The 25,588-nt window shown below is 54.8% G+C and overlaps 2 protein-coding genes across 2 annotated transcripts in view; both read right to left on the bottom strand.

Moving 5' to 3' along the window:
- Window positions 1–426: 426 nt before the first annotated feature.
- Window positions 427–16,690, bottom strand: PWP2 (PWP2 small subunit processome component). Its single transcript, XM_081088386.1, has 21 exons — window positions 16,634–16,690; window positions 14,727–14,839; window positions 13,333–13,427; window positions 12,957–13,056; window positions 12,087–12,230; window positions 10,777–10,912; window positions 10,296–10,519; window positions 9,756–9,899; window positions 9,173–9,243; window positions 8,605–8,741; window positions 8,004–8,152; window positions 7,655–7,802; window positions 7,275–7,425; window positions 6,146–6,326; window positions 4,958–5,105; window positions 4,436–4,544; window positions 3,116–3,181; window positions 1,906–2,124; window positions 1,561–1,711; window positions 1,254–1,328; window positions 427–1,032 (listed from the first exon to the last, which is right to left on the bottom strand). The coding sequence occupies exons 1-21, from the start codon at window positions 16,649–16,651 to the stop codon at window positions 849–851; spliced, it is 2,763 nt and encodes a 920-aa protein (XP_080944512.1). The 5' UTR covers window positions 16,652–16,690; the 3' UTR covers window positions 427–848.
- Window positions 16,691–20,435: 3,745 nt separating this feature from the next.
- TRAPPC10 (trafficking protein particle complex subunit 10) overlaps window positions 20,436–25,588 on the bottom strand; it is a gene marked incomplete at its 3' end in the record, with an annotated part of 75,652 nt that continues 70,499 nt past the window's right edge. The window contains exons 21-23 of the mRNA XM_081088026.1: window positions 23,317–23,494; window positions 20,945–21,139; window positions 20,436–20,674 (exon numbers count right to left, since the gene is read on the bottom strand). Coding sequence (XP_080944152.1) covers window positions 20,436–20,674; window positions 20,945–21,139; window positions 23,317–23,494 — 612 coding nt within the window. The remainder of the gene's footprint in view (window positions 20,675–20,944; window positions 21,140–23,316; window positions 23,495–25,588) is intronic.

Below are 25,588 nucleotides of genomic sequence, written 5' to 3'. Positions count from 1 at the left end.
CTGTCCAGTGACTTGTAGGCCGCACCTGATAAGCGACGGGGTGGGGCCCAGGACACCATCCCGCACTCTTGGGAAAGTGCTGCACCTGAAGCTGTTGCTACCAGCGAGGGGGACCCAGCACCTGGCTGTGGTGAAGCTGGTCCAAGCTACTCTCAGGGCCGCCTCCCAAGGGACACACAGGGCAGAGCTGGCACATCAGGTCTCCGAGCTCCTCAGGAGGCCCGTCTGGTCCTTCTCCACGGTCAGATCAAGCAGCTGCTCTCTGCCCAGACCCTATGGGAAGATTATGGGGTAGGCAGCCTAGGCTGGGGGCCATGAAGGCTGGGCGTGGCGGGCGGTCCACCTGTCCTGCTCACCTGTTCCCCTGGCATGGAGGTGCCAGTGGGTGGGTGGCCTGACTCCCCTGCATGACAATTACACTCATGATACATTATAAACATTTTAATTCAGAGTTTAGACTTAATCCATATTTACATTTTAGAAAATCCCATCTTTTTCATCCCTAAATGTACCATTAACACTTCTTATTAAAAATATAAATAACTTTCATACAAAGTTCATGAGTCTATAAATATGAACCTATTTGCCTCTCGAAAAGGCATTTGCAATAGCAGACGCCCAGCACTTTCTTATTCATACCATCAGGTCCTGGGCCCTGTGTGCCAAGCCCGTGCTGACCAGGGACCGGTCAGCTTGCTCTGATGCTTCGTTCTTGCACAAAGAGCGAGTCCTCAGTGATGGTTCCACAGCTCCCGATGGCCCTCCACTCACTTCCTGGGACCAGACAACCGTGGTTCTCTTTCTTCTACGGCCTTAACCGAAATGAGCCGGGCTGCAAGGCGCCGGCTTTACACCAACAGTGTGTCCCCGTCGTCCCCATCCCCATGTCCTCCACCGAGCAGGTGCAGACCGTCCTCATCATCAGACGCATCCGCTTCCTCCTCACTTCCCAGCGGCTCCGAGGGGCGTTTCATGCCCCGCTGCTTGGAAACTGCCAGAGCGTACTGAATGTTATAGCGGTTCCAGTCGCAGCTGTGAAAGTGCGGGGGTCACGTTAGTGAAAGCAGGAGTGACTTCTATTTTGCCAGAAACGCGGGTTCACCGGCACCCACCACCTCTCTGTGACCCTGACGATACCCAGCCATATGGTACGTTCTGTCCCCGAATGAGGTGACACTGGGAGCAGACCCTGCTGTGGTCCAGCTGGCGATGATACAACCCCCACCCAGCCCACCGACGCTGGCAAAACGTACAGTTTGGAAACGTCGTCCAAGTGCCGCTGGATGCTCTTCTGAAGGAACTGAACTGCCGGCAGCAGCTTCCCTGCTCTGGAAAGGAGACTTCCCTCAGCTCCGCAGCTATGAAAGGCCCCCCTTCGTGGTGTATGGGCGTCTGAAGGCCTCACGTCACACCACACACGCATGCAAAGCCCTCACCTCATGCTGTGCATCCACGTCAAGACCAATTCACGCCATGCTTGCATGCAAAGTTTCCCCTTTGATATGCAAAGATCAGCTGTGACAGGAGTCACGGACGAATGAGCAGGTCAGCACATCATACCTGGACTTCAGCTTCTGTCCATGCGCCATGAGCAATTTCTGAGTCCATATGAGGTAGAATTCCAGATGGCGAGACACTTCAAAGGATGAAGCCAAAAACTCAAGCACTTTCTCCACGTACAACTCGGGGAGGGAGGAGCTGATAACGTCAACTGTAAGAGAGAAGGAAACCCACGCTGACTCTGCCAAGAACTCAAACCAGGAGAAAAGCCGATTACAGCTTATGCCCTTTCTGTACGTGCACAGAACCAGAGAGCCCCGACCAGCAGCTGTGGGTGCAGGGTCCTGGCAGCTCCCCGCCCCCTCCCCCCCCCCCCCCCCCCCCCCAGCCGGGCCTGGCGCTCACTCTCATCCCAGGGCACCGACTCCAGGGTCTCCTGCAGCAGCTTCTTCTCGTTGAGCCGGACGGCCATCAGGATGGCCCTGGTGAAGTCCCTCTGGCGCAGTGCTGCCCGGATCCGCCCAGGGGTGACGCTGGTGTCCAGCTCAAAGGGGTCAAAGAGCATCTGGGTGTCCAGAGAGTAGATGAGGAGCCCCTCAGTGGTGGTGGCTGCCCAACAGCGCCCTGCGAAATGAAGCAGTCACACGGCTCCTAGCCCCTTATGCGCATGTTTCCTCACTTATTTTAAGGAGCAGGCACTGAACACAGTGCGCGGGCCCTGAGGCAGCAGCACAGGAAGGAGCACGGGGATGTCTTCCTCTGGCTCCTGCCCCGGCCGCCAGGTCCTCTGGGAGGAGCACCCGGTCACTGGGCCAGCCGTCCTCCCGCACCGCGCAGTGGCAGCAGACACATAGGTGCTCCCGCCTTGTTCACACTGGCAGGCCTGGCAGAATTGCCTGGCAAGGGCAGCAGATACTTCCAACTTTGCAGGCCATGTGGTCTCTGCAGCAATGTCTCAACTCCACCACATGCCCAGACAAAAGGGCAAACGAACTGGCATGGCTGGTCTGTGAAAGTTCAACTTAAAAAACAGGTGGCCACCAGACCTGCCTCTCGGCTGTGGTTGGCACCCCTGGCTCACAGTGGTACCATGCCAGGCGCTGCTCTGCACCTTACTGTCCTTGTCACCACTCCACGCTGGAGTGTCAGCTATCAGCTAGTAAAGACAAGCCCACCACAACCCTGTCATGTTCTGGTCTGCACACTGCACACACATAATGGCCCCAGGCCCTGGGGGTACTGACCCCTCCCCACAGCTGCCAGAGGCAGTCTGCTAGACACTCTTGGGGCCGGGGGCAGGGTAGAGGAGCAAGATACTTGATGGTAGACGAGGCGGCGGCCTCCAGCATGGTCCCAATTGGCACATGTGGAGGGTGCTCAGAGCAGGTGTCTGCCTCCCTGTCCCTAAGCCCAGCCTGTCTGAGGTCACAGCTTTCATAGCCAACCTCCAGACAGGACAAAGATGACCATACCTAATGCATGGGGGACAGTGCAGCTCAGACAGAGCTAGTCAGAAACTGAGACCAGCATTGTCCCTGGGAGCAGAGGCTTTGTGCAGAGTGTGGGTCCATGCCGGACCCGCCTTCCAGCACCAACAATGCTCTGCTTGGCTCACCTGTGGGAGAGAAGCGGAGTGAAGTCACCCTGATTTCCGGTTTGAAGTGACGAGAGCTCATGTCACCTGGAAATCAAAAGGAACCACTCAGTTACAGGGCAACATATCCCTCATCAGGTGAGTCACTTCACTGGCCCGGGTGGCAGTCCTGTCCCTGGCCCTCCAGCCCTATTCGCAGATGTGGCAGGTGAGCCCTGAGGTGGCACCTCAGACCTGCACGAACCAGCAGTGTGCATGTGGACTGGCCAGCCAACCACTTATTAGTTCTGGGAAGAGGCAGGCTGGTTCCGCCTCCACCTGTCCATCAGCCGGGAACTTGGAGCCGTGCACAAGCCACATGACTACACCAGGCAGGTCTGAGTGGAGGCCCATCCTTCCTGGGTATTGTCACATGAATCCTTTCAGGCACATTGTTTTCAAATTTGCTTTGTAAAGGGCAACACATTCTCATAGTAGGAAACTCCACAACTCAAAGGTGACCTGGGAAAAGTCTGTCTCCTCACTGCTCAGCCCTCGGCTGCCTGGAGCCCTTCCTGGAGGGCTACGTTCCATGCGTGCCCCACCCCGCAAGACACTGCCGGGAGCGCTCAACCTCGGGTGACCGACGTTTGGAGCCAGGTCCTTGCGGGTCTACAGACCCCTGGTCTGTCTACACTCAGTGCCAACAGCAACACCCCCGGAGTGGTGACAAAGCGCCCGGGCAGGTGGAGCCACACTCAGCCCGAGGGTCTGGAGGACGTGGTCAGCGCAGGCCTGTTGCCACCTGGTGCAGAGAAGTGAGCGTACGGTGCTCTGTGGTGCATGGAGCTGCTCTAGAACCGGCATCGGCTCATTTGATCCTCCCGGTCACCCAGCCAGCTAAGGTGCCCTCGCTCCCCAAGTGCAGGGCGGGCCTCGGGTGCCGGAGTGGGCATAAGCCAGGGCTAGAACGAACCGGGCCCAGGCCAGCTGCTGCAATATCATGCGACATATGGGCTTTCTGGCAGATAAATGTCCCTTCTTGATGGGACCCAAGTCTGCTGCCCTGTCCCTGTGAGGCACATGTACCCCTCGGGCCTCCTAGACTCCCCAACACTGAAGTCCTTTGCCCCATATGGGGGGCGAGGCCCAGAGGTGAGGAGGACGCAGCTGTGCAGCAAGTCACAGGGAGCTCCCCGCAGCCAGGCCTCCAGCAGACACCACACGTGCGCAGTGAGTTTTCAGACATGAACCACGGCAGCAATGCCAAGGGAGTAAAACTGCTGCTGCCCAGGACAAGCAGGTGAGCAGGGCGGCCTGCTGTGGCAGAGTCCACGGGGACATGAAGGACCCTCTGCTCACCTTTCCTTACGCCGGGCAATGGAATCGCGACTCCGTTCTCCTCCCCGGCATCTTGATCAATTAGCGCCAGGTTGCCAAACTCTGTCATTTTCCTTCGGTTCAAAAATTCCTACAAGAGTTAAACCCAGGTATCTCTGTAAGAGGTGGGGGAGGGGAGCACGCCTCCCCCTCTTTGCTGTGTGTGTAACACTTAAGGAAACCCAGCCCTGTCTAGGGCATGCACAGGACACAAGGCCCCTGAGGAGAGACAGCAACAAGCCAGTTTCACGGCAGAACCTCCCTCAGAGCCTAGTGCTGCTGGGCAGGAGTCCCTGCTGCCACAAGGGGGCTGGATTCTCTAACTCAACCTTCAGAGGACCCCCAGGGGTCTCTGTGAGGGGGACGAGCACGGGGGTCTGCTCCCTCAGACTGCCAGGCCCATCCTGGCCATCCCGTGCCCTCACCCCACAGCCCAGCCCCGCTCCACACCGGGTCCTGAGAAGCCCGCAGAGCTGTGCTGTGGAGCACTGGCTGCTCGCTCACCTCCATGGCGTCCAGCGACAGGTTGCAAGAGATCTCAAACTTCTTCCTGAGAATCTGCTCCCTGATGTGGTAGATGCACACGAACTTGGACATCCCTCCTGCCAGGACACTCTGGCCGTCCGCGGAGTAGCACAGAGTGGTGAAGGCCCTGCAGCGCAGGGGACTCGGACTTAGTCACCACTCGGGGACTGTGACGTGTGGTCCTCCCACATGTTCCCCAGCAGCCTCCTCGGCTCACTGCCTAGACACCCACACGACTCTAACCCTGCACCCACAGGTCCCTAACTCTGCACGCACAGCACACTAACCCTGCAGTCCCGTTCCCCTCAGTGTCGGGCATGGGCTGCAGCCTCCTGGGAGGCACAACCTCAACACAAAAGGACCATGTGGCTCAAATCAGGTCGTGTCCTTGTGAAGTCAGAAGGAAATGGATGTCTTCAAAATTAAAAACCTCTGTGCTTCAAAGGACATCATCAAGAAAGTGAAGACAACCCACAGAATAGGAAAAATATCTGCAAGTCATTATCTGATAAGTCTCTCGTTGTATCTTGAATATATGCATTCTTACAATTCAAATGAGAAAGACTCATTGACGCCAATTAAAATGGGCCAATGCTCTGGAGACACATTTATCCAAAGCTGACGATCCAACCCAACCCACCCATGAAAAGATGCTCAACAATATCAGTCCTCAGAGAAATGCAAATCAAAACCACGAGTTTTGCCATCTGGTGCGGAGAAGTGAGCGTGCTGTGCTCTGTGGTGAACACGTCCTCAAACTGCAGCACCTCACACCAGAGCGGCTGCGATGTAAAACGTCAACAGCACCGTGTTGGTGAGGGTGTGGGGGAATCGGAACCCGCCCACACGGCTGGGGGGCAAGGGACATGGTGCTGAGTCTTTGGAAAACCATCCGGCAGTTCCTCAGAAGTGAGTGTCACCCCAAGTCACCCAGCATCTCCATGGCGAGGGCCGAACAGGTATCCACACCAACCAGCCCCGAGTGCTCAGAGCAGCGCCGCTCACACGGCCTAAGTGGGGGACACTGCGATCTAACCCACAGAACCCCAACACAGGCTCAGTGCCCCTCTGGAGGATGAGGGGCAGAGTCCCCTCTGCTGAGCAGGCTCCTGGGCTCCAGGCGCACGCCCCGGGTGAAAGACGCCCTGCCCCCAGCACGGCACTCACTTCCCCTTGGCCGAGTGCTTGGCGGTGATCTTGTCCAGCTCCTTCCTGCCCGTCTTGAGGTCGTGCCTGCCCTCGATGGAGCCCGTCTGCACGGCGTTCTCAGGGTCCCAGAAGGTGATCTGTGCGTTCAGCGTGGCCACAGCCAGCTCTGCACCGTCGGGTCGATAGGTCACAGCCAGAGCTGAAGAGAGATGGAGAATCAGAGCCTGAGGAAGATCCAGGCTCCAGCAGACGGGCCACACCCTCGCTGCCCTCATTACCAGCTCCCTGAGGGATGGGCCTGGGCGGGGCGGGGATGGGGACACACAAGCTCTCCCTGAGATGCTCCACCCCAGTAGGAAGGGCCAGGCCTCAGCACCAACAGCTCACAACCACAGCTACATGTGCAGACAGGGCCCCAGTGCAGTGGGGCAAGGGGGCCCAGACTTGGCCATAGTTGGTACAGGGAGGACTAAGCAGGACGAGCCTGGTGGGAGGGCACAGGGGAGTCACACAGAGGTCACGGCAAAGGTTGCCCTGATGGGATTGCAGGACAGACGGGAAACAGACTACCTGGGGATGGAGGTCAGTGTGGAGGCCACATAAAGATACCAGAGGCCGGCTAGTAAGAGACTGAACCAGAGGCAGGTGGTGGGCAGGAAGCAGAGAAGCCCCCAGCGACCTGGAGTTGGCAGATGTGTTCTATGCAGGCCAGACAGCACACAGTCTAGTCTCTGCTGTGACCAATCAACTCCGCTGCCACAGGGAAAGCAGCCACAGATGAGACGTCCACACTCCGCTGGCTGTACATGGGGCAACTTCATGCACAAGCACAGGTGGTGGGACTCGGGGTGGCAGGGTCCACCCAGCCTGCCGTGGGGCCCCTGCACCTACTGCTTTCGGTGGACAAGAGTTAACCTACCGGCCAGGGCAGAAGTGGCAGGAATCTACAGCCGGGGCCCGCTCACTCTCTTAGGGGGGAGCCCAGTGCAAAGTGACACGACTGGGCTGCCAACCCCGACGGCTGTGGGGCCCGTGGGAGTCCTGGGCTTACATCCACACACAGCTGAGCCGGGCAGGACCAGCACTGAGACCAGGCCTTCCCACCCTGGGCCACGACTTCCGCCCGCTCACCCCACGTGCAGCTCACCATCGGAGGTCAGAGCCAGCGTCTCGGTGGTCCTCCAGCTGTCCACCATGTCCCACAGGCGCACTGTCTTATCCCAGGAGGCGCTGGCCAGGATCGACTTCATCGGGTTGAAACACAGACCGCTGATGGGCCCCTCGTGGCCGGACAGGACCTACGACAGTTCATAAAGGAGGTTTGAGAGATGAGCGTGGCGGGTGGATCCACGCCGGACAAGGGAGCACCGATGCTGTGGCTGCTGAGACACGACCCTTCTGAGTGCTCACGGCTGTGGGGTGAGGAAAGCGGGAGGCGAGGCCAGAAACCTGGAGTCAACAGTGACCCCTGCCCCTCCTGCACCACCCGTCCCTCTGGAGCACAGCTCCTGGGACGAGCAGCCTTACCTCCAGCAGCCTGCCTGTCTGCATGGACCAGATAAAGATCTCGAAGGAGTCCTGCGCCCCGGCACAGACGATCTCCCCGCTGGAGTCCACCGCCACGCAGGAGAACTGGGTGGGCCTCGGGGACGTGAAGGTGCGGAAGTTCCGGTACCTGCCGCGAAGAGAGAGGCCCAGCTGACATCGCCCGCCGAGGCCCCTGCCGCCCGTGTGTTCCGGGGCCTGAATGCCGTGGCTCCATCCCGAGCCTCTGTCCACACCACAGGCTGCCCGACAATCCCAGAACCCTCAGCCTCACTCTCACAGCCCAACAGAGGAACAGCCTGCTTTGAGCCAGACTGAGCAGAAAAGTCACCTGTGAAGGTCAAAGGCCCGCACAGTCCCGTCCATGGAAGAGGTCACAATGACGTAGCCAGTGGCAGTGAAGGTCACGCCGGTGACGCCGCTCGAGTGCTCCGTAAAAGTGATGAAGCAGAAGCCACTGAGGGTGTTCCACACCTTGACCTGTGTGGGGAGTGAGGAGCCGGCGGGCCCCGGTTTGGGCTCACTCTCTCACACACACATGCACGCACAAATCCCGTGTGGACACCGCCTGCCCACCTCCTCCCATGAGGGAGGGCTGGGGGATTGTAGGGGGCCGTGTCACCCTGGGAAGTGCAGCGTCAGATGGTGGTTGGTAGCACCAAACACCCCTCAGCCAAGTAGCTACACGTGTGGGAGCCCAAGCTCAAATCAGGGAAAGACACCTGAACCCACTCCACTCAGATCCGGGTAAGTTCATAAATGCCTTTTCCTGAGCCCAGATGAGGTGAGTGGGCCTGCAAGCCCTGGGATGAACCCCACAGCTGGGGCCTCGCCCAGGGCCTCGGTGACCCAATATGCCCAGCCTGAGGACAGGGGCAGGACCCCACACCTCCTCCCATCGGGCCATGCTCCCTCCCCGCTGACCAGCCCACCTTGCCGTCATCCCCGCCGGTCACGATGTACTGCCCGTCAGGCGAGTACGCCAGGGACACCATGCTGTTGAAGTGGCCCTGCTGCTTGAGCACGTAGGACTCGCTCTGCCACTCCCACACCAGCAGCTGGCCCAGGCCTGAGGGCACAGGGTGGGGCTGAGGACCTGATCCCAACCCCCTGCCCCGTGGGCAGACGAAGGCACTGATTGCTCGTGAGATTAGGGAGGGGGGGGGGCAGGGGGGTATCTGGCCCTGGCTCACGCTGGCACCCTGAGTGCCTATCCTACTCTGAGGCAGGTGCCGCCATCACCTTCCACCTGCGTGAGGGGACCAAGCGCAGACACACCCACCTCCTGAGTCCCCAGGGTGCAGAGTGGCCCCATACTCAGCCCGCCAGAGAAACCCGTTCTGGAAGTTTCACTGACTGCTCCTTCACCAGAGCCACCGCTGCCCCCTCTGCTCACAGCGTCTCCCAGTCCCCGGAGGGTCCGGGACCGAGGTGGGACCACTCGCAGGTGTCCCAGAGCAGAAGCTCCTTGTTCTCACACCATCGGGCAGGAAGACGCACCTGAGCAGCCCAAGGCGATCCAGTCCCCGGAGCTATTGATGGCGACAGACTCGATCCTCTGATCTGAGATGCTGAGCAGAAAGCAGGACTCCGTGAGTACAGCGCCTCCTGTCCCCACCCTCGGGGTCCAGCTTGCCATCAGAGACCACAGCCGGCCCCTCCAGCCTACACACTTCCTACCCACTCTCTCTCAGAGTCAACAGCCCAATGCAAAAGCCCTGGCAGCCCCAGAGCGCTGCCCTGCCTTCCAGTCCCTGAAGGTGCATAGTTTTGTGGAGCAGGCATTTTAACTTCCTCTATGTTCCGAAGATACAGAACAGAAGGGGGGGAAAAGCTGAGACCCACACGTGGAACCAAAGCCCGGGGAAGGGAACATCTGCCTCCCCTGCACTCCTCCGAGCACCCGGCCAGGACGGAGATGAAGCCAGGTGTCCTGGGAAGCCGCCCGTGCGGCCACCAGGCCTGGGGCCACTGCAGGGCCGAGACCAGGGCAGGCACAGCATGGCCTCACCTGGTCCCTGCCACTAGCCCCTCAGACCTGCAAGTGCATAAGCCACGCCCACCAGAAAGCAGAGGCACCCACCTCAGGGAGTGGATGAGGTTGAACTCCGGGAGCTCGTGAAGGTGGAAGATTCCAGAAGCAAAACCAGTGACCAAGAGATGGATCTTCTTGTGATAAGCTGCAGCTGTCAGATTGTTAAAATCTCCTTCTTTGTTGAAAAAGTACCTAAGTACAGGGGACAGCAGAGTTGGAAGGACCAGAGAGCCAGGCTGGTCTCACAGCCCCGCCTGGGACGGGAGGCCAGAGCGCCCGCTCCATGTGGGCCCTCGGGAAGCCGGCCCTCGCTGTCCTGCCTTGAGTCCCCTATTCCCTCCCGCCCTCAGCTCTCCATTCCGAGCCTCCCTGCGCCTGGGACCCAAGGAGCCTCTCAGCTGGTGCCCGTGCCTGGACTCCCCATGACGGGCCTACGATGAGCATCTGTTCTGTGCCTCTGGGTCCTCACCCCGTAACACCCCCCCCTACCCCCACCCCCCGCCAGGGACCCTTCTGAGGCAAGAGCCCACTCCAGCCCGAGAGGGTACGAGGCCCCCCCCAGCCCTCCTCTGTGGACGGGAGACCTACTTGGCCAGCCGGGAGTACTTCACTTTGCCCTGCTGCTCTTCCGAGGCCGGCGTGGCTTTCCCGCGGATGGTGGTCTCCCGCTCCTCCTCCTCCTCCTCCTCCTCCTCCTCTTCCCTCTGCAGCAGGTCTGCCTTCCAGCCCGTGGGGGCTTTCAGCCTCAGGCCCTCAGGGGGGGTGTCACACTGCCACACACACAGGGCTCCGTCCTGGCTGAGCGTGTAGAGCTGCAAGTGGGAGCACACAGGTGGGCATTGGTTACCCTGACCCCAGGCCCACACCATCCACAGGCAGCTTGACAAGAACTCTGTTTACCTGTCCCACAAAGCCTCCCCCATGCACCAGAGAGATGATTCCTAACGGGCAGCCAACAGCCACCCATGACTCCCCAACTGACCTGGGAGGAAGCAGGGGAGGGGGCACCTACATCGACAGGGGCGTGACCCGAGACTGTGGGGCTAGGGGTCTGGGTGCAGGGACATACGTCTAGGCTGTTGGATTCAAAGAAGCAGGCCACGATGGTGTCCTTGTGTCCGCCCAGAGCGTAGTAGATGAGGTTGTCCCAGCGCTCGGCCCCAAACACCCACGTGGACATGTCTTTGCTCCCGACCGCAAAGCACCTGGAAAGAGGAAATGGCTCATCCCCAGGGCTCCCAGCTGAGCACTGCCCCAAGCACAGTGGAGACACCCCAGGGCAGCGGTTCTCAACCTGTGGGTCGCGACTCCTTTGGCAGTTGAACGACCCTTTCACAGGGGTCACCTAAGACCATCCTGCATTATCAGGTATTTACATGACGATTCATAACAGTAGCAACATTACAGTTATGAAGTAGCAACGAAAATAATTTTATGGTTGGGTCACAACATGAGGAACTGTATTTAAAGGGCCAGAAGGTTGAGAACCATAGCCCCAGGGTGACTAGCAGGGACAGGTCAGGGTGTTGGCTACATCCATCTGTGTGTCTCCTGGAGCCTTGGTGGACACGTGTCACTGTTCTTCCTCGAAAAGTAGGCCCTCACAGGGTCAGCCAGAGAAGTCCCAAGAGCTGATCACAGAGCCCATTGGGTGTTGCTTGGGGAGTCAGCTCAAGCCTCCCTGAAACCGCCCCGCCCCCGCCCCCCCCAAGATCCCAATTGGGGCAAACTCTGCTTATGGCAATGACAGAGCCAGACGCAGGTGCCTGTTAAGGTCTGGTCTCGAGGCTCCCCACCCTTCCCCCATAGACCTGTCCCCCAGGAACGTGAGACTGCTGTCTCCCACAACATGCTGCCTGGGGACTGTGTCCCCGCTCCCCCGCCCTCCACTGAGGCCAACTGGTCCGATGTACAAAGCAGCAGCCACCGCCAGACTTCGTCTCTCCCTGAACGCAGAACGACAGGCAGCTGAGAAAAAGCCAGCCACTCTCAGGTGCCTTCTGGGATGGTTAGGAATGGCGGCCATGAAAGGGTGGGCCACAGCCGCTCCGGCACCCAGGCTGGGAAAGGCTTGCCCGCTCGCCCACCGCCCACGGCTCCCGAGGCCTGTGCTGGCATGAACCTGGCCAGTGCGCTGGGTTACAGCTTCCCTCGCCAGGGCGGACCTGCTCTCTGGTTTCAGTGACCAATGCCAAGCAGCGTGGATCTAACTCCAACCAGGCGCCCTCCCTCACCCAGCCCCACACAGGGCTCAGGAGGCCATTTCAGAACGAAACGGGCGTGACAACAGTCACCCGGCGCTCTTTCTCGAATAAGAGGCTGGTTACAGGCATCCTTTCTGGCCCCCCAGCCTCCCCGGCCCCCCCACCCAGGCCTCACCGGGAATCATCTGTCCAGTCAATGTGTGTGGTCTCATCGTATGGCCCAAAGTAGGTTTTGTCCAGGACAAAGGCGTTGAACTCTCTCTTCTTCCCAGGGGCGTGGTACATCTGAGCAATGTTGCCTTTCGTGATGACGAACTTCCTGTGGCAGAAACGGTAGTCCCGGTAGTTATCCACATTCAACACCAGCCAGACCTGAGGCCAGCTCGGGCCCTGGGAGCACAGACCACCTGCTCGGAGGTTAGTCTCCGACGAGGCACCTGGGGGCCGGCCTCACGTGGGGACCAGGGGAGGGAGGGCTGGCGGACGGCCAGGGAGGCTGCCACACCGCTGCCCTGAGCAGATCCCCCGCAGGCGCTCCCTCCCACCAGCCCAGTCGCCAAAGCCCTGGGAGGAAGACGGAGGAAGATACTGGCCCTGCTGACAGGCAGGACCTCGGATGCTGGCTAGGGGGCTTCTCAGTGTGGACGTGAGGCTCGCAGCTGAGCCCGGAGCCGCCCCTTCCCCGGCACATCCCGGTCAGCCCAGGTCTGAGCAGCCTGGGAACAAGCCCCCTTCCCCTCGGGCCTTGAACCTGGCCCCACACAGCCTCCTCACGACGACTTCGAAGCTGGTGGCTCCTTCACAGCCCCACGGTCTGGAGGCCGTGTGCCCACCAGCCCAGAGCAGGCGGAGCAGAGGGGCCGCGCGGGCAGCCCCGCAGGAGCCTGGACCCGGCGGGATCACTGGGTTCAGGAACTGTCTGAGCTGCCAACACAAGGCACAGCACCGGCTCCCACGGGGACTCCTGAGTGGAAAAAGCCCTCCAGGCCTGCACCAGGCAGCTCCAGCCCTGGACAGCGCCGGTCCTGGGCCGGGAGGCCCTTACCTGCCATCGGGGGAGAAGGAGACGCTGTGCACGCAGCCCTTGAAGTGGAAGCGGTGGAGCACGGACCTGCAGACCAGGCTGACCAGCAGCGCGTTGCCCCCTGCAGGAAGGAAGGGAGTGGCCACCGTGACACCTGGCCTGCAGCTGAACTGGGGGCTCCCAGCACGTGAAGCCCAGCCCCGCTTCGATGCCAAGGACTATGCCCACCACTCCACACTCCCCACACCGGGCCCCAGGGTGCGGGCCTATAACCCCAACAGGACCTGGAGTCGGCTTTGTGTCACCCTGATGCCCACACCTGCCCCCCGCCCCCAACCTGTGCCATCCGTCACCACCCTGCACCACTGTCTCCTATCTCTTGGTCACTGGTGGTTACCTTCATCGACGATGATGGCGAGTCGGCCATCTGGGGACAGCCCCACACACTTGACATTGTACCGGGTGGTCAGGGGCAGGGTGTTGGACTTGTTGCTGAGAGACAAAAACCAGAGCCGTGAAGGTGGCCTCACGCTGTCAGACGGGGAGGCCGGAACCACCAGGTCACCCGCCCCACGACACACCCCTCCTGTCCCCGGGGCCAGAGCTCTCCGCAAACCCTTGCTCCTCACTAAAGGGAGAGGAAGACACCCCTGGAGAACATGTGCCACAGCATATTAAACACCTAAAATGTGGCCTTTTTAAGGTCAGTTTTGCTTCCAGGACTGCACATCCAAACCCCACACATGTATAAAGTCAGAAGACTGGAAACAAGAGAGATTAACAGGAGAGATTAACCACAAAGACAGCACATCCACGTAAAACTGTTTTTACAGAAACTGCACAAAAATGGAAAAATAAGTAATGTCAAAAACAAATAACCACTGTGTTAGATTCTAATTTTGTTCTTTTATTTTATTTCCTAATTTTTCTTCAGTGAGTGTTTGACAGCTACTTTAGAGAGCCCCTCTCAGATGTCACTGAAACAAAACAGTGACAGTAACAACCACGCCAGCAGCCAGCCCTGGTCACACCCCGCGCAGGCACTGCTCTTGGGCGCTATAGCAAAGGCGAACGCTTGTACTACTGTCCCGTCCTACAGACAGGGGCACCGAGGCCTGCAGACCGGGGGAGAAACCCAGGCAGACTCTGCAACAAGAGGATCTTGCCCAGCGCGCCCATGCAGGGGTCCTTCCCTTAAGGAAGAAACACAGAAGCACTGCGCTGACGGGGAGGCGTCCAGGGCGGCTTCCACGCCCTCGCACCCTTTCCCAGTTTAGCCCAGTGACACGCGAGTGGTACCTTGAAGGTAACAACCTAGATACATGGGGTGTAGCTGAGGCACTAGAATGAAGAAACTGGGACTCCTCCGGCCAGTTCCACTGCGGACCCATCCACTCTGTAATCCGGTGGCCTCCGCCTCAGGCTGCCTGAGTTAACAGGTGTACTATTAAGAGGACGTTAAGGAAAACACCGCTGATTTTTACATGCAGAACTATAATGACTGCTGCTGTTAACATGATTTTGGTGTTATGAACTTCATACTTTTGTTTTTTAATCCTCACCAGAGGATATTTTTTCCACTGATATTTACAGAGAGGAGAAGGGATGGAGAGGGGGGGAAGAGACAGACAGAGACAGACACACACTGAGCAGCTGCCTCCTAATGTGTCCCAACAGGGGCTGGGGATCGAGCCTGCAACCCAGGTACATGCTCTTGACCAGGACCCGAACCCAAGACCCTTCGGTGCATGAGCCAATACTCCAACCACTGTCCAGGGGTTACGAACTTACTTTTTAAGGTCAAATACAGTGACTCTGTTTCCCACAGGACTGATCACAGAATTTCCATCACATGTAAAATTTAAGTTTCCACGCCGATAGACTGTCCCCAGCAAATTTGAAAACTGGAAAGAAAACAAAGTTGTCTTCATACAAAGAAAACACAGAATCTCAACTCCAGAAAAGGGCTAAGTGACAAAACTGATCAAGAAGACGGTGCAGGGCCCCCACAAGGTCCCCGGTCATCCCGGGGTCCCTCCAGTCACCCCCTGGGACACTTACTGGGCACCTACGCAGCCAGCCCTGAGCCAGAGAGAGGAAGAAGTGAGCCCAAACCCTAGGGGCCCGAGCTCCCACGGAGGTGGCTGAGGGTACCATGAGCACTGGGGAAGCCTCCACAGACGGGAGGTATCTGCCAGGAGGAGGAGAGAACAGGGCCCTCGTTTCAGGAGGAGAAAAGCTGCAACAATGGAATGGCACCCACCCCAAGTGCACTTTGGGTCCAAGGCTTCCTGAGCACAGGAGGAGCCTGCCAGCATCCTATTTATTCACTCATTCATTATCCAATCATCAAACGTGAGTGTGGCCTGGAGTTATCTCTGTGCGCAGGGCCTCTGCCCGCAAGGCCCTCACGGTCTACGTGCAGCAGGCAGGGCGAAGGAGGCACCATTAGACATGGGGCGAGGCGCAGACAGCAAACCCCAGCAGTGGGAGAGGAAGGGGCATTTCAGGGAGGGGCTCTTGGAGGGGCCGTCTGGGCTGGAACCTGGACGAAGACCCGGCAGGACGCATTGGGAGCAATAGGCCAGCAGGGCCGAGAACCTCGGGGAGCCCACGGGCCTGGTGATCCAAGGTTGTAAGCAGAGGCATGCTCTGACCCAATTCCTACTTTTTTTTTTTTTAAATATATTTTATTGATTTTTACAGAGAGGAAGGGAGAGGGATAGAGAGTTAGAAACATCGATGAGAGAGAAACATCGATCAGTCGCCTCCTGCACACCCCCCACTGGGGATGTGCCCGCAACCGAGGTACATGCCCTTGACCGGAATCGAACCCGGGACCCTTCAGTCCACAGGCCGAAGCTCTATCCACTGAACCAAACCGGCTTTGGCCCAATTCCTACTTTCTGACAACCACTCCAATGACCACGGAGGCAAGAGGGGAAACAGGGAAGCCGCTTAGGCTTCTGGGATACTCCACACAGAAGGTGAGGGTGTCCCAACCCGGGAGGTAATGCCAGGAATGGAGACGCCCCTGCACGTCGTCCGGATACGGGAGGGGGCAGGGCAGCGAAGCCCTTCGGGGTTTGGGTCACAGAGGAGTGTTGGGTAAGACAAGGGTCTCCAAGTCTGGGGGTTCTTGCTAAATGCTGCTCTGGATACATGCTCACGTGCAGCACAGTATTTTGCACGTGAGCTTTACCAGAACCACAACGGGCAGGTTTAGCTCACTGCGAAGAAGGAAGCAACATACGATCAGCCGGTGTATATGAACAACAGCTTCCCCTGCCTCCTTTATGTCGCAAGTGAAAATGCGATCAGCGGGTCGGCCGCTGGTCAATGGTCCTGAGCCGCGGAGGAAGAGGACCGGAGTGACGTGGGTGGGCTGGGCAACAGGTCATGGACGCCTGCGCCTGCACCCCTCCCCGTCCACGGGGCTCGGGGAACCGGGATTTCAGCTCCGGGCCGGCCTACCCGCCCCACATCGCCGCCCCCGGCCCGGCCCGCCTTCCTTCCCGGTCCAGGACGCTGCGGCGCTGGGAGTCCTCGCGGCCCGACTCCCTCGGGTTACGCTGGAGACGGTGCTGCCGGACGCCGAGCCCACCCCGGCCTGGGTCGCTGGCCCCCACGCCGCAGGCCTCCGGCACCGACACCCCCGCCTCCGCTTCCCCAAGCAGCCGACCAGCGTTCATGCTCACCCGGTACGCGAACTTCATCGCGGCCGCCGCACGTGTGCCGCCAGTCTCGTTGCCCCGCCCGCCGGCTTGCGACAAGTTCCGGGCCGGACCGCGGCCCCGCGCCACAGCGCCCCCAGCGGCCCGGAGGCGCAGCGCCGCCCGGAGCGGAGTCCCAGCCCTAGACCCCGCCCACAGGTGGAGCCTCCGCCCTCGGGCCCCGCCCCCTGCCGTCCTGGAGTCGCGCGCCTGCGCAGGGCCGGCGCATTCGGGGAAGATTGGATCATTGGATCTTTGCGGGCTTGCGTGGGGCTGGTCCCTACTGGCCAGGGGAACCCTTCATGCACGAAGGAAAGTGAGAAGATCCGACCTCACGCTTACTTAATAGCGTTGGATTATGAAAGGAGAATCAAAAAGAACGAGACTCTGAATAAGTTGAAAACCACACTTTTCCGAAAAAACTATTAGCGATACTACCAAGCATCACAGAGGCAGTAACCTTGTCAAATGTTAGGTTGGCAAATAAGTCTACAAAAACTGAAACCTCTGAAACTCACTTGTCTTGGTTCCTGTGAGCTACGGGGTAATCAGTTATGAAAAAAAATCCCTAACGTTCCCCCAAGCGAATAATCTACGCTTAGAGTCAGAAACAAAGTTAAGGGAGAAAAAACAAGAAAACTCTAACTCTGCACAATTTTCACATCCCACAGAAAAGACCAAAATGCAAATCAGCAGTTTCTTTTTAAAATGTGTATTTTCAGAATTTAAAATGCTTACATTTTAAACAGTCTTAATACAATGGTTTTAGTCTAACAATATATTACAGAATAATGTGAAAAATGACTTTCATAGTAAACCTTGAAAATGGAATTAATACCTGCAGTGTCAAAGTCACCAACTTGTCACCTTTTCCAGTCACAGAATCCCAGCAAATTTGATTAATAATGCCTTCTAGTTTTATAGCTTGGTGTATGAAATGAGTAAGTTTAGAGGAAGGGACATTTTCATGAAAAAAAAAAATCAAATTTTAAAATCATGTAGGATTTATTTTAAAGATCACAGTTAACAGTGAAATGTTTATGTCAGCCTAATTCTTTAATAAAAAATATTTAACGTTTCATTTTATATACACACCTGGAGTGTTTAAATTCATTTTATAACAATCTTATTTTAAACACTAAAGACAATTTGAATATAAGTCTGTGTGTATTTTCTCTACTGACTCTTTATAGGATATCTATCCTCATCAACTAAGACTTACTAATTTAGAAATCCAACCCACTACAGCCTGTGCTGACAATGGAACTGTAGGTAGAAGTCATTTTCAGATTAAATACATCTATTTTCACATTAGAATCAGAAGAGTTATAATTTTTCCAATCATAGGAGACCCCATGAAATTCACCAAAATTATAACTTACTTTCTGTTCCTTTTGCTAATATTTACATTTCCACACATATTTGCAAAGTAGCTGCATATTGTTTTTTGTTTTTTTTTAAGATGCATATTCTAAATCTGGCTTCATAATTATTTAACAGCTGCTACATCTTTATCAACTAAACCAGCTAGTCTCAAACCCATAAGCCTTATTTTATTTTAAACACCACAAAAATCCAAGTGAAGCCTTTCAGTTAAAAAAAAAGATAAAGTTTTAGGTGACATTCTTCCTTTGTGTAAAAAACAAAAATAAAATTTAAAAAACAGAGGTACTCTATCTTAAAGTACCTTCAAAATGGTAATTTATATTGTAAAAGATCTTTTGGTTAGGGTAAAAAAACAAAACCTGAGATAAATTTGATTTCCTTAAATTTTCAGACATTAAGAAACCGCCATAAACATCTGGATTTCCCCTCCATTTTTCCCCTCTCTATAATTAGAGAATGTCATCCTGGGATTAGAGCCCAGACACAAACAGAAATAAGGTCACCATTGAATCACACTGCCCCTTCAGAAGGAAGGGGGAAAGTTACACATGGATTTGTCCCCTGGGCTCCAAGGCTGACCACGAGGATTAGAGCTTTTCTGGCCAAATCAAATCTCAAAAGATCTCTTCATTCACAGGGCTTGGTAGACCTTTGTAGGGCAATCATCAATTTTTACAATAAAACAAATGTATTTTAGAAATCCTAACCCATCATTAGATGCTGAAGTTCTAATTTGCCTAAAAAGTTGACCAAGTTTATTAGTTTTAAATGGTCATAAGGAAGATAAATTTCTGGAAAGTTTAATTAAATACACAAATATTTATCTTCTTCACACACTTCTCCAATTTCTATAAACGAAGAAGACATGGGGGAGAAATGACACCACCTGCATTTGTTGAGTGAGTTGATACAGACAACCTACAGAACCATGAGACTGCTGTGTTGTACATGTACTGATCTGACCTTTTACCCCAGTACCAGCCTCTCTCAAGCAGGTGACAAGCCCCGGCTAGTAGCAGCTGCAGGAGGCTCCTATTTCTGTAAGGCTTACACATTTGAGGTTATTCACATGAAGCCCCACCCTCACTTGCATTAATCTGTTCAAGTTCAATTCCGATCACACTTTCCTAGTGAATTAAGAGTTCTCTATTCCATATGTACAAAAATACATTGCTTTGGAGAGGTGGAAAAGGTTTAATACATACAACACTTATTTACAAGCTGTGACTTTCACACCAATAAAAACAAACACGCATTTATTCTGTCCTTGATTTTTGGTGCAACTTATACATAAACATTACCTCAGTTAATTTGTACTTTTAAAAATAATAAATCAACCATATGTACAATTAAATTTACAACCGAAAGCAAATTAATCCATTGGTATGATATAACTGCAATTTAGTGGACCAGCAGAGAATATGCCAAGACTTTCGCCCCTTCCACAACCAGACTAGAAATGCACTGAGAGGACCCCTCTAATCTTCACTTAAATGGAACCTCTAAATTTCTAAGATTTAAGGTGCAAAAGAAAAATATTGATTTTACAGTTACAATTAGATGTAAAGACTTTAAGTTTAAAGGTGAGAGAAAACACAACATATTAACCCTCACATATATGACAATTAAAATAAATATATTTTTAATTTCAAGTGCATATAATATTCAATCAACATTATGAGGGAAAAAGTGTCCCAGAAACATTTATTCCTAAGCTGCTTCAACACTGAACTGTTCCTTAGGCCCTGCTCTATCTTAAAGTACCTTTAAAATGGCTCCAGTAATGGGTGCTCCAGGTCCGCCCAGTTTGACATCCCAAGGCACAGAAGGGGTTGTTCCCTCCCCACCCCACCCATTAGCCCACCCACCTGCCCCAAAAGGGTATTTTTCTAGAAAAGCACAACTAGATGAGCTGAGGTAAAGGACTGTGTTACTCCTTAGGAGACTGACAAATCCACCTGGTCCAGAAATTGGGCGGCCGTGTGACCAGAAAGGCACACACGTGTTACTGATAAGACTGCAAGGCCTGTCGTGTGCCTCTCTGGAAGACACACAGACCTCCCTAAAGAACCAGAAGAAGAAGAAGAAGAAAAAGAACCAGAGGTTGTCTGGGTGAAAGACCCCTCTGCAGAGCTTTCATGAGCAGGGAGTGAGGGGTGAGGAAGTGGGCTCCGGGCCAGCACTGTGGGGCACCAGCAAGGAACAAGTAACCTTACACCACTGACAACACAAACCTAACGTTGGACTCAGCTGACCGGCTGCACACGGAGACGCTCTGATGCTTCCATGGCCAGGCAGAGTCCCAGATCTGGTTGGAGCTAGAATGACAATGGAGGACAATCGAGTAGGATCCCTTGGAGTGCATTCACACTGGGTCTGGGCGTGTTAACTGGAGGAGTGGTCATGTGACACTGACTTCCAGAACATGGTCATCTTTGCTGGGGATGACCAGGATCTGCATGCCCGTGCTGGAGTTGAAGACCTGGCCGGGCGGCAGCGCCTGCAGCCGGGGCATAGGCAAGCCTTTATGCTCACTGCTGGCGGCCGAGTGCACGCTGCCCCTGCTCTTGATGCTGCTGCTGTCCAGCTGGTCATCCACATGCTTGTCCACCGACAGGCTGTCGTTTTCTATCCAGCTGTCTGCAAAACACACAGGAAGTGAGATGAGGCCACGGCCGCAGAGCCTTTACCCACCATGGGGAGTAGCAAGCCTCCCAAGACAACCTTCAGTGCAGCAGCGTGTTAACTCAGGCAACCCGTACAGGAACCTAGCACACAAGTCCTCAAAGGACTGAGCTCCAGGGCAGTTGCCCAAGGCTGGTCACCCTGCCCAGGTTTGGGCTTTAGGTTCCACTGGCCCAGAGAACATGCTGTGGTCAGCAGGCCTGCTCCCCGCACCAGAGTCCTTACCGGCGTCCAGTTGTGAGGAGTGCGCAGAGTGATGTGGGAGGTACTTAAAGAGCCTGACGTCGGGAAGGGGCAGGTAACCCGCGAACAGGGGCATCACCTCCATGTGGACTCTGTGCGTTGCCTGAGCGACCACAGGCATGGAGATGACTCCAGAACTTTTCCCACACACTGCCCAGTTGCTACTGTTGTCGACCACTGAAACAGAGAGGGAAGCACTGTCTTACCCCGGAAAAGGGCATGCATATTCATACCAAATAAAAGCATCAACAGTCTCACACTCTGCATAAAATCCCAAACATGTCTCTGCCTCCATGTCTTGTGACTGCACGTTCCAATAAGACACACACGGTGGAGCAAGCAAGACACATGCTGATGCCAGGGAAATCACTCTTCTCATCAATAAACGAACAAGGGTTCAATTCTGTTCGAAATCACCGCACAACCTGTGTGATACTTCAGGAGATGGCTGCCTGGCTGCTAAATGAGGAATGGGGGCGGCACCAAAGGTGGCATCTTCTAATGGGTGGCATCAGAGCAGAGAGGCTACATCCCAGCTGCCGCTCAGTCTAATACACGGAAGGTGTTATTATTGACACTAATAATAACACAGCTGTGTATAATCCAGTGCAAGTCAAACACTTAACTGAGCCGTCACTCCAAAGTATGTAGGACAGCATCGTTGTCCTCAAGAAGCAGATGACCCTGCAAAGAGGGCAGAGCATCCGGGTCACAGGAAATAAAGCAGGAGCCTAGGAGCATGTGATTGCAAGTTCTATGAGCCACAGAGGGGGTCACAGAGGGCTTCCTGCAGATGGGGAACCTCTGAAGATGAGATGAGTGGTGCCAAGGACATGCGGAGCTGTGCAAAGGACATACAGCATCCGGAGGGACACCTTGGAGCAGCAGTTCCCAGAGTGTGGTCCTCAGGGTGGGCCAAAGCCATTTTCACATTCCTGTCCTAACTTTGTGAAATGATTATAGACTCACAAGAAGCTGCAAACAGCAGAGAGGCCTGTGTGCCCATCGCCCGCCTCCCCAGCCTCGCTGTCTCCTGTGATGTAGGACCGGGCATCTGCACAGCGCAGGGTGCCAGACTGCTGAGCTCGCCTTGACTTCGCCAGCTGTGGCCACTCAGTCTTGGGTTTTTGCAGACATTTTCTTTCAATTGAATGACATGAGCCTGTCACTTTAAAGAAGTGGCCAATGATACAATCTGAAAAGTCTCATCAAAAATTAGAATTTTGGAAAACTTGCACTTGCCATTGTGAGCTTGACAATGTCCCTATAATCAGACCATCCTGATGAGTTCAGTGTGAGCTGGGAACGATGTGAATCTGTGAGGGTGTAATGAAAGGTGGCAACATTGAGAAGATCTGTATAACTCAGGAACCACGGTGCCCAAATGACCAATGCATGGTGCTACAAAGTGATGCCTTTCAAAATGCAAGTCAGATAAAAGGATTTCATGAAATCCAGTACAAAAGGGCCATTGGTGTGACCTCAGACCTCACAGTATCCAGCTGTAACAACAGCCACGTGCCAGGCTTTGGTGTAGGACCGAAGAGTATCTAGTTACCGGAAAGCTGCTACCCTATTCCTCCCGGTTCCATCTACATCGGTGTGAGAGACTGGCGTTTCGTCACGTCCTTGGACCGCTCTGATTACTGCAGACCAAACGCAGCCGACAGGAAAACTCAAGTTACCCCCAGAAGCCGGAAATTAAAGAGCTTTGAAAGAATGCAAAAACAATGTTTCTCTTGCTAGTTTTTGCTGTTGTTGTTGTTTTGGAGAACAGTTCTATTATTTTAAGTAAATAAGTAAATATTTGGCTCCTCAATAATTTTTTAGAGAATAAAGGGTCCTGACACCAAAAACAGGCCTGCTACTGAAGGAGCCAGCCTGAGGGGGAGGGGTGGGAAGGGTGCCCAAGCAATCAGCGACAAAGCAGGGGCCGGGCGCAGGGGGTCGCTGTGGGGTCACATGGGGATGAGGTATGAAAATGTGGTGAAAGGAGCTGGAGGGAAAAGGGCAGGAGCCATGATTACAGGACACCCGAACTGCTGAGCCATGGGGTTCGGACTCTGCTTCAAGGTGAGGTGAAGACCCCGAGTCACAGCAGAAAGGAAAGGGCAGCTCCTAGTGCTACCGTGTGCTCAGCTCTGAGCCCAACAGCTGCTGGATAACACCTGTTAGAAGAGGACTCCATAACAACCAAGTTCAACCTCCTGCGAGCGTAGGGCCACCTTGTATAGAAACATTCAGTTCTAGTACGTTCTCTTTGGACAAGGAACACTACACTCTGGGGGAGAGGGCGCACTCACTCAGCACGCTGGATCAGCACAACAGTTAGAAGGAAGAAGCCTCTAACCTACCTTCGTACATCAGCTTGGTCGAAAAGTACTCGTCGGATTCCGTCAGTGCTTCATCCCTGTCCACTTCCAGGAGGTCCGACAGGCGCGTGATGGACACCTCCAGGGCGCAGAGCGAGCCTGTCCTACAGAGCTCCGTCCCCGCGGGGGGCAGGATCTCAGCTTTCACGGTATATAAGGTCTGGGCGAGAGGGGGAGAAAAGGACAGCGGCGATGTGTAACACTGAAGACAAATCTGCAGAAACGCTGTGAGGCAGACAAGGTGCTGCCCTCAGACTCCGAGGAGAACGGAGGAGACGCCTGCCCAGCGCGGTGCCATCGGCCAGCAGAGCAGCTGCGCTTGCCCTGAACGACTCAGTGCTCTTGGGAGGCCTTGCTTCACGGCGTGCTGACGCTCGGGCACGCTAACAGCACAGGCAGCGACTGTGTGCCGTCACCCACGTCCCAGATTATCAACATGCCGTTCATTTGCTTCATCTATCCATCTACGCTGGTGTATTTTTTTTTAAGTGAACATATCAAAATTTTATTGTCATATAATAATAAAAATATGAAGCTTAGAACTAGATCACTTGACCCTTTCTCTTCTCTCTTCCCAGTTCCAAATGCTTGCACCTCTTAATCACCAGCAATTGGGCACAACACATTCAAGCCTCAGCACAATCTTCTTTGTAGTGTTAGCCTTTTTTTTTTTTCAGAAAATCGGCTAAGTCTGTCCACCATAGACACGCTGCCTCCTGTCACAACACCGCTTTCCTGGGCACACAGAGAATCCTTGCCCTTCTCGCACTGTTACCTGGTGGGGTTGATGCTTGCCACACTCTTACAGAAAGTCCCGTGGGTTTCAGGAACGCTCACCGTGTTTGCGAGAGCACTGTCAGCAGGGAAAAGCTCGCCTGGGGTATTTTTAGCAAATTTCAGACAATCTGTCGTTTTACCCATGTATGCTTCAGTATGTAATACTAAACACATAGGCATTTTCTTACCAAAACATAATGCCATTATAACTAGCAAATTTAACATTAATTCGTTGGGATCCCCCAATATCAAGTCCATAACCTGCTTTCTCCGCAATGTTTCCTTCTCCGTAACATGTTTATCTGATATTCATACCTATTCACACTCACCCAACATTTGCTTGCCACCCAGGACAAAGACCCAAAGCCTGCCAGGGGATCATGCCCACCTGCCGCACGCTGCAGGCTCCACTTAGGAAGGTGAGCGCCTTTCTTTCAGGACACCACTGAGTGTAGCTCAGCTACTCCGTGTTGGCCCAGCGGGGCCCTCAACTAACACTGGCCCCTCGTGCAAGCCACACTCTAGATCAGCGGTCACCAACCTTTTGGACTCACGGACCACCAGTGGCCCGCAGACCACCAGTTGGCGACTGCTGCCCTAGATAACAGCCCAGAGAGTCACGAGCAAACGTATATCCTGATACAGTTTCTCCAGTACCTGAGATCAACAGTCACCCTGCCTCCCAGCGCCTTCCCCTGTGCCCCTTAGGAAGAGCCCTGGGGGCTTACCCAGGCCCCGGGTGGAATTGACGAATCCAGTCTGAGTCCAAGAACCTCAAAGCACTCCACCCACAGGCCCTAATAAAGGCATGAGCCCCAGGTCCTGCTCCCTGTGTGCACTCTGCCCATGACCTCCCGGTGTGGCCTCTCCAGGCGTGTAGGGTACCTCCTCCAGGACCTGTAAGTAACACATTTCTCTACTTCAACTCCCCTTGTGGTCTATTGTTGAACCACAGCTCACCATCCAGCTACCTGTGCTCCACTTACTAAGTGTTAATTTCCTGAAGTTATAACAGATATATAAAGTAATTACTTAGAGTATAACTCAATTTAAAGTGTTCTGTTGTTGTTATAAAATGTTCAAAGAAGATTTCATGTTTTTCTGGGAGCTAACAAGGCTGACAGTAACCCTGATGGGCCTCAATCAGCGGTTTGTTTCCCTGTCAAACACCCAATCATGGCTGTTGGGGACAGGACAGACTTGTACCCATCAGAAGAGGGCTGCGCTGGAAGTTTATGCAGCTCTTCACTGGACGAAAAAGATGCCTGCACTTGCAGGTACAAATGGACACAAGCCCGTGGACGGGCAAGGAGACGCATGTCTGTGGACTGGGGGACGCAGCGGTGGCAGGAGATGGAGGAACGCTGGCACCACAGCAGAGCCGCCTGAGAAATCTGCTCCCAGGAAGCTCAGTCTGGACTGTCTGAGTGCCGCCGAAGTGGAATGTGCCTTTGCTCAGAGCCTGGAAGGAAGCGCA

The sequence above is a fragment of the Myotis nattereri genome (assembly GCF_964212035.1).
Source record: "Myotis nattereri genome assembly, chromosome: 3".
NCBI classification, from domain to species: domain Eukaryota; kingdom Metazoa; phylum Chordata; class Mammalia; order Chiroptera; family Vespertilionidae; genus Myotis; species Myotis nattereri.
This window is presented reverse-complemented; position numbering and strand designations above follow the sequence as displayed.